This window comes from Diplotaxodon limnothrissa, linkage group LG18 (assembly GCF_057381915.1).
Source record: "Diplotaxodon limnothrissa isolate DT_005_m linkage group LG18, D_limnothrissa_male_GT1.1, whole genome shotgun sequence".
NCBI classification, from domain to species: domain Eukaryota; kingdom Metazoa; phylum Chordata; class Actinopteri; order Cichliformes; family Cichlidae; genus Diplotaxodon; species Diplotaxodon limnothrissa.
The window spans coordinates 2,896,442-2,910,080 of NC_140613.1; the positions used below are offsets into that span (position 1 = coordinate 2,896,442).

General features: G+C 41.8%; 2 protein-coding genes across 2 annotated transcripts; both read right to left on the bottom strand.

The window, feature by feature from the left end:
* Positions 1-1,676: 1,676 nt before the first annotated feature.
* Positions 1,677-5,221, bottom strand: LOC146612810 (uncharacterized). The gene is made up of 3 exons (XM_085377434.1): positions 4,780-5,221; positions 3,760-3,820; positions 1,677-2,659 (listed from the first exon to the last, which is right to left on the bottom strand). The coding sequence occupies exons 1-3, from the start codon at positions 5,128-5,130 to the stop codon at positions 1,713-1,715; spliced, it is 1,359 nt and encodes a 452-aa protein (XP_085233560.1). The 5' UTR covers positions 5,131-5,221; the 3' UTR covers positions 1,677-1,712.
* Positions 5,222-7,564: 2,343 nt separating this feature from the next.
* LOC146612811 (uncharacterized) lies at positions 7,565-12,958 on the bottom strand. Its single transcript, XM_085377652.1, has 4 exons — positions 12,700-12,958; positions 11,375-11,546; positions 10,667-11,004; positions 7,565-8,427 (listed from the first exon to the last, which is right to left on the bottom strand). The coding sequence occupies exons 1-4, from the start codon at positions 12,956-12,958 to the stop codon at positions 7,595-7,597; spliced, it is 1,602 nt and encodes a 533-aa protein (XP_085233778.1). The 3' UTR covers positions 7,565-7,594.
* Between the last annotated feature and the right edge of the window lie 681 nt (positions 12,959-13,639).

The window sequence follows — 13,639 nt, forward strand, 5'->3', positions numbered from 1 at the left end:
CACAAACATTGCACCTGGTTGTGAAGGCTTTTGATAGTTTCTGCAAATCCTGATCTACATTGAACAAACGAATTATTATTTACACATGAAATAAGATGCAAAACACTTTTTAACCATTTTATTACCCAAACATTAGACAAACTGTCATTCAACATAAACCGTATCAACAATACTTTCTGTGAAACAACTTCCAATATGTGCAGTAGACTTTGTAACAGCACAGCTTTTAACTGATGAACATGATGCTCTTATTTTAGCTAAAAAGCCTAAAAATGTGTGTAACAGCTTCCTGGAACCTTTTTCTTTTGTCCAACAAACGCAGAAATGTTAACAAGAAAACAGAAAATTATGAACTTAGAAACCCTAAACATCATAAGTGTTTAAATTATTCAGAATGAGACGTTTTTTATCTGTTTGGGTGTTGCTGCACGTGCAGATGTAGCTACATGTCAACAGATTTGCTTGGTAATACTATTGATTCATGTAAACACATTAATCAATACAAACCTGGCTTATGGATGAGCACATGTAACGTGTCTTATGATTCTTGTTAGAAAGGTTTCTTTCTGTGTCGCTCACGTGTCCTGTTCATGTCTGTTAAAATAACTCAAATTGTCAGTATTTAAGGTAAAAGGAGCTGAACATAGTGATGTGGTAACAATTTAAGCAGCTTTTAGGGTTAACAAAAAAAAAAAAAAAAAAGTATTTCGGAGTAAATTTCAGAGTACAAGGAAAAATTGCAGTTCCTCTGATGTCCACCGGAGGCTACTTCAGGTGGACATCAGGCTGCAGTTACCGTAGCAGCTGTAAACATGTTTTGATGTTTACAGGCTGCTATGGTAACTGCTACAAATATGGTTCTAGTCTCTTTTGACAGTTTGAAGACTAAGAGCAGCATGGGGGGGTGAAATATTTCAAATCTGTTAAGGCTTTAAGTTAAGGACGAGGACAGTGTTACAAGATGGATGTAGCTGACGTGACTTCACCTGTTCATAGAGTCGTCTAGCAGACTCATGTCCTGGATAATTTTTAGAATGATCCAAATTTAGAAAACTAACTAGGGTTCATTGAAAATGAGCGACTGGGCCTATAAGTCATTAGGGATGTCTTTACAGAGGTCAGGTCACAGGGCAGTTTCCACACAGACTTCTACAGGACCAGGCAGCTACCGCCCCCTGGTGGCATCTTAAAAATGCAGGTTAAGGCACTTCTGCATTAGCTGATAACTTTGCACGCTACCCTATAATCTAAATATGGTCACTTCTAGTTTCAAAAAGCGGAGCCTGTAGTGATGGCACAGTGTCCATGGTCCATCTTTTATATACAGTCCCAGTACCATCACGGCCAATTCATGTCTGTAGCGACTGCCAGGCTTTTTCTTATGCACAAGAGACGTCACCCGAAATAAAGACAACAGGGCTGATATAAATAAAATATCTTAACTGGTTTTTACAGGCAGTTTTTAGAGATAAGATGCATCAGATTCAGTAGCTGAACGACATGTGGGCCAATCACAGAGTGACACAGACACGTGAAGCACGTTAGATAAACTATGGACAGATTTGATCTCTTATGTTTTGAGATGTTAGAGTGAAAGAATAAAAGATGATAAATTTAAGTAATAATTTAAGTTATAAAAATAGTCATATTAGCTGATGGATGCAGCTCGAGCACAAAATAAATGTTTTTTAAATGTTCGTAAAAACCAGCATTTAGGGGTCGCTCGGGACGTTTGGGTGACACTTCTTCATGTGCAACTTGAGGCTATATTTGACGATGAAGCTCCGGGAGCAGAGCCTGCACGCGTACGGCCGCTCGCCCGTGTGAACGCTCAGGTGCGACTTCAGGTGAGCCGACTGGGTGAACTTCTTGCCGCACTGCTCACAGCTGAACGGCCTCTCGCCCGTGTGGATGCGCATGTGGACCTCCAGGTTCTGCGACGTGGCGTACGTCTTGTTGCAGAGGGAGCACGCGAAACGCTTCCCTCTGCCTCCTGCGCTCGGCTGCCCGTTGCAGAGCTGCGGCCGCCCTGCCTGGTCCCTGTATAGGGCAAAGTTCATGACATCACCGCCGTCTTCGTACTCGAAGGCAGAGCTGCTGGCTTCGGACAGCTGGCAGTCTGTGGGGGTCGAGCCGGAGACGCTGAGCACCTTCAGTCCAAAGGCGTCGCCATCCGTGTTTCCGTCTTGGTGAAACACAGTAAAAGTAATTTGACCCTTTGACTGTTTGGGCCACCCTGGGTCGACAGTCAGATCGAGGTCTGCTTGGTTTGACGGAGACTCGATCAGAGCGCCGCTGCTAAAATAAACCGGCCTGTTGGCGTTCGAAGGAACCAGCGAGCACTCCTGAACGAGATGAATGTCGGGGTCCATCTGTGACGAGTACGACCCAGCAGATTCGCCAGGTTCCATCTCGACCTCGTCGTCAAGCTGCTCGGAACCCCCCGGCTCACGATCGGGAGAGTCCAGAGTGTAGACGGACACGGTCTTCTGCGTCCCTGCTGTCAGGTCGGATGTTTTCTGTGCCAGCTGCTCAGACGATGACCTATTCTCGGACTCCAAGCTTTCACGCCAGCGCCGCTTTGTGCGCCGGCTGATGGGAGTCGACGTGATGCCCTCTCTGGCTGCAGGCGCCACCCCATCAGCTGTTAACTTAGTACCTAAGAAATTACATAAAAGAAAGAAAGAATCATTAAAGTTTTCATGATAAGATTCAATGCTGTGAAATGTTGAGCATCAGAACAACACGTTCTCATCCCAAAACCTAACATACAACAATATGTTACGCTTTCGGAAACATGAGAACTGTTTGGAATGAATCTACACATGTACACTTTTTTTTACTTTCTCATCATGAATCACTTTAGAAAACACCATCTAACAAGATTAAGGTTGTGGTTAGGTTTAGGGCTGGAATACACGGCTGGAACGTGTGTTACCACCGGGAGCTTCATTCTGTTGGATTGGATCCACAATCCGACACGTATCACAGGAACGCTCCTATGGGACACCTCGGGACAAATTGTCGGTATGCTACACGTTGGGAATGAGAACGATCTCATCAGGACAAATTAGATGAATATCAGCTGTGGATGATGAGCCCGGAGTATTCTTGATGTTGTTGATGATGTGCCGTTTTTCTTTTTTTTGTAAGTATTATTTATTTTTCTAATTTAATGATTTTTCTCCCTGAGAATGACATTTTTATTTTTAGAAAGTTAAGAAATCACTCATGCCTTAACTTACAAAGAAAGACTCCCATCCTCGTTCTCACAGTGCCAAATCCAGCTCATTAATCTAACACTGATATCAGAGCAGTGCATGGTGTAAACTGATACATGTCATACATTTTAAAGGAGACACAGGAAAATGAAAGGAAAGAAAGAAGTGAAGTGACCACATGTCACTCCTTAATTCTTTTTTTCCTAATAGAGCATTATAGAAACCCGTAGCCATGACGACTACACTCAGCTTTTATTTAGAATAGAGATGGTTGGTAATTTATTGATGTGTTTCTTTACTAATGATTGTTTGTTCCCTGTGGTGCGTTCAGAGTCGAGTGCAGCAGATTTTTTATTACTTTGGAATTCAATTTTGAAGTTTGGGTGTAAATAGCCGTAATGCTACAGCTCTGCAGAAAGTTATTTTACAGAGACGTTTCTGTTTTTTTCTCTCTGTTTTAAATCGTTCTGGAGCATGAACACAACCTTAATCATTGTTAATAAACACACAAAAGATTTGCTGCAGGTCGTTTACTCACCTTCCTCAAAGACGTCGTTACTGTCCGAGTCCTCATCTTTAATCAGCACCACTTCTGGAAGCTGCAGACGCCACAGAACACAAAAAACAACGTTAAAAGGAGACGATTAAAATACTGTTTTTATAGAAACACAAACTAAAGAAGAATAAATGTTTCTGGACTCCTGATTGGCTGACTTATCATTGAAATTAATTTAAACTTCAGTATCTCATATCTTCAGTTAACGATCATGCTCTCTCTCAAACTGCCCTCAGGTTTCTAAAACAAAACCAGCTTCAGGCCTGATGACAAAACAAACACATCAGGCTGCACTGAGCATGTGCAGAGATAAGACCATTTTCTCCTTTTGTTTGGAAAAGAAAATTTGATGGCATAAACCTGTTTGTAAAAGTGAAATTAAATCTGAGGAAAACGATTCTTTTTAAGTACTGAGTAACTGTAAGGATGAACTCGAGGTTTATACATTTTGGTTTTAATTCAAGTGAAATAAATGAAAACTTTTAAACTAGTTTTAACTTTAAATTATTTCCAAAACTATTCTGATTATTACTGCAGTAATTAATAACTATCAGATTTGATAAATTAGCCTCATTTCAGAGAATTTTCAGATCTTGGGCGATTTAAAAAGGCCACACGTTGTAAATATCTTCCATTTATTGTCAGATTAGATAAAACATTGAGTTAAATATTTAAGCATTGGCACACAATATCAATAAATTAAACGATCATCTGAATTGTTTTGAATACTGATTGCAGATTGATTCAGTTCATTTTATTAGTCATTATTGTTTATAACAAATACATATATTTGTGATTACATACACGTGTTTCTATTAGAAAGTTTCCGGGACATTTCTTAGGTAATTATGTCATTCAGACAAAATGTTATTTATTCCGTTTTGTGAGCTGACTGTATTACACTTCCGGCTCCAACCTGCGGTTGTTATCATTGTTATTGTTGCTCTCTGATGTCGGCCTGTTCCCGGGCTTCAGGTTGATTCAGACCGGCGGAGTGCTCACCTCCTCCCGCACCGCTCCAGCCGCGGCTCCTCGTCCGTCACCTTCCCGCTGCTGCTGCGTTGTTCCCGACTGCTGCGTAGCCTCCGCCGCCGGTGAGACCTCCGGTCCCTCCGCATCCGCAGCCTCCCCTCCTCCTCCTCCCCCGCTGCTCCCCCGGACCACGATTGACTCGATGAGGTGTAGCTTCTTCTTCAGGTCCTCGTTCTCCTTGTGGCTCCGGGTGATCTCCAGTTGCAGCACCGCATAGCCTTCATCCACCACCTCGCAGATCTCCGCCACCGCCGCTTTGGTCAGCGCGGCCATGATGACGGAGAGCTGCTCGTGGAGAGCTTTGCTGCTTAAACCGGACATCCCGACGAACCAACGGAATCCGAACCCGAACCGGACCACACGGAGCCGCAAGGTGGGCGCAATGGAGCCGCGAGCGGAACCTGTTTGGACTTTCAACCGTCGGCAAGAGAAAAAAGAGAAAACGGTTCCTGCAACACTTCACTTCCGGAACAACACCGCTGCCTTCAGAATAAGAGCCTGTTGTTATCTACAAGTGTCAAGTGTCCACTGTGATCCACCATCACTGAACGGGATTGGTCGCTTAGGACATCGGCTCTCAGGACACGACAAGCATTTCCTCAGGTGACCTCAACAGCTCAGGACTCCGAGTGTATTTGGGCTGACCCTATCCTCAGTGGCTGAGAACCTACAGACGTATTTATATTGTTTATCATTTTGTTATTTTTCACTTGTGTAAATATGAGAAAGAATAGAAGCCAATTAAGATTCAAGTAAATGCAATATAAATAGAACAGGACTGTAAACATAAACAAACTGATATTCTGTTTGCTGTTCAGATCCTTGAAGCATTTTGAAAACTAATGATAATTATTAGTTTTATTATTATTCACTGTGTGAATAATTTAAAGACAGATTCTGGTTGTTTTTATTAGAAACTGCAGGCTGAGCTGTGGAGCTGTCAGTTTGAACGGAGAGCACGGTTCAGACTCCAAACACACAACAAAGACAAGACGCTGCCTGAGGAAACGCTGTCCTCTGATTGGCTGCCAGGTGTCGCATCAAAAAGCAGAACTCCAGGTGTGTTAACCTGCAGGTAAATCAAGGATCGTTTAGTTTTCCTAAAGTAATGAAGACAAAATTAAATCACAATGAAATGATTTATTTGACCTTTTACTTACATTTATCTCAATTTTGACTTTTTAATGTTTTTATTAAATGTTTGTAATATTCTTAACATTTTTTACTGTTTCACTTCTCAGCTTCATTTTGGTTTTATCGTTTTTAATGGTGAAATTCTTCACTTTTAACATCTCATCATTTTCATCTAATGTAAATGTGTCATTATATTTTTTAAACTATCTTTTGATTTACTTTTTAATCTCATCATGCTTTTACGTAATACTCACATCTTATTTTGAAAAACAGAATTTTTATGTTTTCACTTTTAAAAAAAAGAATTTTCTCATTATTTTATCATCTTTAATTTATTCTCAATTTCAAAACAATCTTTTACAAAGTTTCATAATTTAGACATTTTAAGACAAATAATGATAACTTTGTAGTTTTTTTATGTTAAACTGAACTTTTTTCTTGTCATAATTTTGACATTTTTCTCTAATATTTAATGTTCTCAGAATCTAGAATTGAAAGTTTTTCTCACATTTCAGATGCTTTTTGCATAATTTTGACATCTTATAATTGAACTTCTTTTCTGTGCTCACATTGACTTTTAATATTCTTATAATTTATACTTTATACATATTTTTATAACTGGAAATAATAAGTTTTTCTAGTCTCACTGACCCCTCAAAGCACTTGAAAATTGAATTATTTTCTAATTTTAACACATTATTATACATTATAAACTTATATTAAGTTATGAGATCAGACTGAGAATTCCTAATCGATCGACTGAACTAAACAGCAACTGTATTTTTGTGGTTCTTTCTCTGATGGATCTTTTTTATGTCCACCTTAAAACACAGTCGTTAACAGATGACCATCACGTCCAAAATATGAATTTTCTTGCTTCCCTCAGATTTTGCACCTGAAACACGAGCAAAGCAAAGAAAATGATCAATGTGAGAGCGCACACTTTTATTTCCAGATATACGCCAAACAAAAAATATTCACATGCTCCATCCAAACGCCGGTTTCTTCAGTTTTTGAGCTTGAAAACAATCAAAGGGAACCTGGAAACAGGGCCGTGTTTGTTTGTAAGAAATGAAGGATCGGGTCAGGTCAGAGGGCCTCATTTAATACAGAGGCAGATGGTTACAAACAGGTAAGGCCTGAAAGACAACAGCAGTCAGAGCTACTGATCAGGTCTGTTCACCGAGCAGCCACGACATTAGAACCAGCTCGTGCTGCCACAGGTGCAGCGGGTGGAGGTCCTCAGTGTTTTGTTGGTTTTGTGGAACTTTAAGAAGAGTTTGCAGACAGAAGTGGACGACGACAGAGTGAAGAAGCAGGTATGAAGTGGATAAGTTAGATTTTGACGGTGACTGATCCACAGTGAACAGTTCCAGGGTTTCTCCAGTGTTTCCTTTGTTTTTACTCTTTTGCTTGGCTCCTCCCATGTTGTTCCTCCACCTTCAGGCTGGTCAGATGGCAACAATTATTCTCGTTTCTAGAAATGTGCTGCGAGCTGAACATCCACTGTAATCCGACCGCACACGATGTTATTTATTCAGGGAAGCCTGTTAGGAGTGTTTAATGTTTTGGCTGATCAGTGGATATAAAATCAGTTTCCAATCAAATGTCTTAGAACTGAGTAACAGCAGCGAGTTCTCTGGTAACCAGGTTAAAAGGCCGCGACCGCCTGCTCGCCTTGATGGTGCTTCTGCTGGTGGATCCTCAGGTTCTGCTTCCCGGCGAATCTCTTCCCGCAGTGCTCGCAGGCGAACGGCCGCTCCCCGGTGTGGACGCTCTGGTGCGTCTTTAGGTGACCCGACTGTGTGAAGCGCTTCCCGCACTGAGCGCAGCTGTACGGCCGCTCACCGGTGTGGACGCGCACGTGCGTCTCCAGACTCCGGGAGGACGTGAAGCACTTGCCGCAGTAGCTGCAGACGAAGCGGCGGTCCCCGCTGTAGCGGTTGAGCTCTAGAGCGTCCAGCCTGGAGCCACCAAGCGCCAGCGCCAAAGGGAAACCGCCGGCATTTAAGTCAGACTGTTTGTCCATGAGCGTGGGACGCTGGTCCAGTTTCAGGTACGGCCGGTGAGGGACGGGCACCATGCTCGGCAGGCCCTGATTGGTCCATGATGAGCACAGATCTAGCTCTGAGTCAAAGGGCAGTGAACTAATCAGGGAGACGCCACGCTTCAGCTCCGAGGTCCCGGGCAGCGAGGCCGGACTTCCTCCTGACTCAAGCAGGAACGACTTCCTGCTGTGAGCCACAGACACAACGCGGTCTTCCGACTCGGACGCCAAGTCAAACACGATGGAGCAGCTTTCGACGCCCCCTGCGGGCCGCGGGGAACCGGGCGTGCTGCGGGACTCGTGATGCGCGAGTTGCTCTGAGACCGCGTTATTATTCTGGTCCCACGGCCGAAGGTCGGCGCAGGTTGTGTTTGAGATCCTCAACCGAGACGCGCCCTGCTCACTGTCCTCCGTCTCTGACGTCGGCACCTCGGTCCCTGCAGACACACAGAGGAAAACTGAAGTTCAAACGGAGCAGGTCAGGAATCTCTTCTTCCTCTTTTATTGTGATTTTGTTTTTTAATGTGACAGAAACAAAAACAGCTGTTTTTCCTGCACGTGCTCTACCACATGCTTTTATTTTGAAATTATACTTTCTCATGTATTATTACCACAGATAGTTTAAAGCCTGAGGGCTTCAGCTTGACTGCAAAAAAACAAGAGGTGATGAGGAGGGGCGGGTCTGACGGTGGAATCATGCTCATTGGCTAATAACTTGTGACTGACAGGTTACAGATCATTTTGAAACATGACCAAGATTTTTAAAACTTTTTTTTTTTTTTTATTCAGAATGAGCCAAAATGAGAGAGCACATAAACTCAGCTGCAAGATGCTTACAGAGGTCAGAGTTGTTTTCTTCAACAGCACCAGAAATCTTGTTGCAACCACATCTATCGCCACCTGGTGGCCTTCAGACAGAACGCAAGTTTAAGGCGCTTCCATACTGACCTTATTTTTTATGTTCTATACCAGGGCTCGGCAACCTGCGGCTCTTTAGTCCTTACAGTGCGGCTGCGCGTGGTTTATAAATTAGAAGTATTTAGCTGAAGTGTGTTTTATTTATGTTAGTTCTTTGTTAACTTGTAGTTCTAAATTGGAAGATTATTGTGATATCGACATATAAAAATAAAATTATATTCTATTATTTTTTTCATCACTCAAAATAAGCATCACACTCGCGGAAGCCGATATACCCACCGAAACGCCGTGCATTTATCGAGACTTTCAACCCCAGGCAGGCCAATTATGGATCTTGGATCCACATTATGTCGGCAGCTGTTCTCCACCGTGAACTATGTTAAAAACAAACACCGCTCACGCCTCACAGACGACAGCTTACAGTCCTGCGTAAAGATGAAAGTGACTTCGTACAGCCCCGATTTGCAGACGCTGTGCGCAGAGGTTCAGGAGCAGAAGTCCCGTTGTAAACATACCACGGCAGACCCGACGATGTTTGCATGAACACGCTTTTCAGCATCTCTTTATTGACCACTTTACACACACGGTTGCTGTACGCACACAGACGGCTGCAGCTTTGCAGCTCACAGCCCGACACACACCAACACAACAGCAGAGACGTTAAGGCGGCGAGGCGTGATTGCGGGTGCCGCTCAGGTGCGTCCGCCTCCCCTGCAGCGGCGCTGCAGACCACGCCCCGCCGCACACATTAACCAGGTAAAATACATATTTAGGCAGAATTTTGCAAATATCTATTTTTCCTTTTTTAGCAGCATAGTGCTTTTTTTTCCAATTATTTTTTAAAAGTCAGGCCAAGGTATGAGGATAGCGGCTCACAACAGTTTTTGTTTGCTGGATCATTTTAGTTCAGCTTTCCTTTGGTTATATTTCTTTAAGAGTTCAAAATGTGTTAATTACATAAATAAAATTTAATTTTCTCTGTAGCACTTCATGGATTTCATAAGCAGCACACCTTAGTTGTTCACACAAAGCATAAAGGTAAAAAACAGTATATACAGTGTTATCTTCATTTTAGATGTCACAAAGTATTTGCGGCTCCCAGAGTTTCCGTTTGGGTGGAAATCGGGTCCACGTGGCTCTTTGGGTGTTAAAGGTTGCTGACCCCTGTTCTATACAGTCTGTGGCTGTTACTTAATACGCATATTTAAATTTCTAATTATTTAATTTATTTCATTTTCTGATCATTTTTAAATTTAGAATTTATTTAATCTACTTGTGTTTAATTTTTTTCAGCTGTAAAACAGGAATTCCCCAACTTTAGGATAAATAAAGTATATTTTATCCTTGAGGTAAAATAAATACATAAATGAAGTCTTGAAAAACAAATGAAAAAATAATTACAATTTTATTTTTCATTCATCAGAGGAAAAAAATCCCATCCATTTACTGCTGGCCTGTCCCCTCGCTCTTATTTTGAAAGTTTAAATTGACTGGACTGCAGTTGGTTTGATCTGATTTTGTTTCTGCTGCTTTTATTTGGTGGAACTTTGCTGCTAGTTTAAAATATTCACTTATTGATTGTTTTTTTTTTACTGTAAGGATTTAACACGTGAGTTTTAGCATTTTTAAAGAAGGAACTCTGTGATTGTTGCTCTTAAATAATAATGCAATTAAACTAAATCAATAGACACACTTAACATCCACACAGTGTTTCTGTGCCTCCACCTGGAATTAAATACATTTTGCTGGCTTGCTCACCGTCCTCACTGATAAGCAGCTCATCTGTTGTAGCGAGGTCAGATTCAGCTTCCTCTTTTGGTGTTTCCTCTTTTATCAGAACAACATCCTGTTCGTTTGTCTCCTCTGCAGCTGCTGTCGAACCGTCCTGACAGTTAGAAAAAGCAGAGCTGTAGTAAATGTTTGTGACAGTGACACATCTTCTGCTGTTTAGAGGAAAAAAGTCAGCGCTGTGCAGAAAACCGGCCTTCTGTCCGGAGATGTTCTTCCTGCTGTTTTGTCTTTGATGTCTCAGGGAGACGTTGTTTCCTCGTCCTCGGTCTGCTTCCTCTGATTCAGGGAGACCTGCTAAGTGTGGCCTGATTATGATGAAAGCTTTTTAGCGACTTTTCACATTCATGAAAAAAAGTTTTTTCTCTAAATATCCAAACTCATTCCATTTTCATCTTTTTATCAAAATCTGTGCAAACTCTATTACACTTTAGACCTTTTCATTATTTTTTGGATTATTTATTTTAGAGGAAAACTTTAGTGCAGCTGATCAAACGTGGAGCTGACGTCATTTAGTTCAGCCGTTTGTTTTCAAATCATTCAGAGGGAAACAGAAAGCTTCACTGAGCTTGCTGCTAAGATTTTAATTCTAATTTGATTAAAAAACGACACTACGAGGCAAAAACGTTTCTGAAAATTAAAAAGGAAGCCCCTCCTCGTGTTGCACATTAACATCACATCGTTATTTGACTGTGATCGGGTCTGCTCAGAGCTGATGTGGTGGGAAATCTCACCTCTGCGTTTGCAGGACTCGCCTCCGCTGTCACCTCCAGCACCGCGACACGTCCACATCGTCTGAGGTTTGACGCCTTCGGCTGTTTGGCGCTGACTCCAGCGGGCGAGGCATGATCTGAGAGAATTTTAAAAAACGCCACAAACACAAAAAAAGGTCTTTAAGTGAGTCAGGAGACCGAGAAACACAAAACACAGGATCCACTCCTGTCTCCGTTTTGTGCTGATTTTAAAACTGTGAGGAATTTAAAACTTTAAAGGTTTTAAAGTCACATGACTGTGATTGAATGCTGCATCTTTCAGACCAAATATTGCACATGCACAGAACTTAAACTTAATGAATCTTTTTAAGGGATTTGAATGAGACAGCGGCTCTGTAGTTATTTATTTAATATGATGAAATATTCTTTATTTATCCCAGGAGCTGGGAACTTCTTCTAACAAAGCAGCTAAAATGTTAAACAACAGTGGAAAAGATCAATAAATCACAAATATGACAAAACAATAACAAAAAGAAGCTCAATTAAATAAAAGATGAAATAAAAGAGGTCAATAACTGAAAAAAATACAGTAAAAAAGTGAACAAACATATTTCACACTGTTTTTATAACATCTTTTATACTGGTTTATAACTGGTTCTATACTGGTCTAATTGGTTTTATAAGGCTTTATAACTGTTTATACAGGTTTCATACTAGGTTTAACTGGTTTTATTCTGGGTTTATAATGGGTTTATAACTGGTCAGCTGCTGGTTGAATCGTCAAACAGCAGCTGCCAACTCCCACCTTAGCCCCCCAAATATCAAAGTCAGTAATTTTGGTAGCGTTAAAAATAAAGTCGTTTAATGAAATCCACCTTTAAATCTCAAGATCTTTTCTGTTTTTCTAGTTATGACTCGTATTTTCTGCGTCTTTATACCATCTCTTTATTTCGGCTGATTGAAGCAGCTGGAAAGTTTGGTTCATTCAAAGTGGGACTGGTAAACGCATTACCAGTGCTTGGTTTACAGTGAAAACACCCGAATAAAGTGTACACTGAGTGCAGTCCTGACTTTGATTCATAAGCCGAATTCATACATGACTATTGGAAAATATCATGCGGAGACAAAAGTGTCTGAATCTTTGACAGGGCAGTGAAAAAACGCCTTTTAAACTGTTTTTCAATGGAGCTTGGTTCACGTCGCTCTGAAACGCGCTGTGAGCCTAGACACAGGAAGTCTCGCGCTCGAAACATCACTGACCTGCAGATGACCGAAAGCCTGAAAACTCACCCGGGGTGAAATCCAGCAGCCTCTCGCAGCCCTCCTCCTCCAGCACGGCGGCGCTGCCCCGGTGACCCCGGGCGATGATGGACTCAATGAGCTCCAGTTTCCTCCGCAGCGCCTCGTTCTCCTTGTGACTGCGGGTGATCTCCAGCCGCAGCACCGCGTAGCTGTCGTCCACCAGCTCGCAGATCTCCGCCACCGCTGCTTTGGTCAGCGCCTCCATGATGGACGTCAGCTGAGAGTGAAACCCCGTATAGCTCGTCATGTTCAGCCACCGAGAAACGACACCAGCCGCCGAACCGCGAATTAAATCGACATTAACAAACACTGTGGACTCAGCAGAGGAGCGACGGCCCGCCCGTTTTCACGCTAAGAAAGGGTTTGTTTTTTTTCAAACCCGGTGAAAAATAGGATGGATGCTGCGGAGCACCGACCGTTTTTGTTTGGAGTGGATCCGTAGTCTCTTTAGCAACTTCCGCCAGAACTTTCAAAATAAAAGATCAAGATCTAGCCCCGCTAGGTTCAAGTATACATCATAAATACCAATTTCCGCTTAAATATATTACCTTTGATACAATTGTTGGATTCCTTTTCGTATTTTTAGATAATCTTTTTATTTAAATATACTTAATGTATATTTGTGTCTTTAAATATTTTAAATGTTCCAGTTTTAACAATATACATATGTCTTTGTACTACGGTTAGATATCAACTGAAGTTGAACATAGTGCTGTAAATCATCACAGCCTTACTTTACCCAAGTAAGTAATTAACAACACGGTTTTTTTTTTAGTTACAGTCGAAGAGCCTAGCAAAATGCCTCTTCAGATAATTAAAGTAACCACACTTCAAAGTTAAACAGCAGCACACATCTGAAAAGATCTCAGCATTCCTATTCGTGAATATCCGCGCCTCTGTCGTGACAGTCTTAAAGTCAGCATAGGGC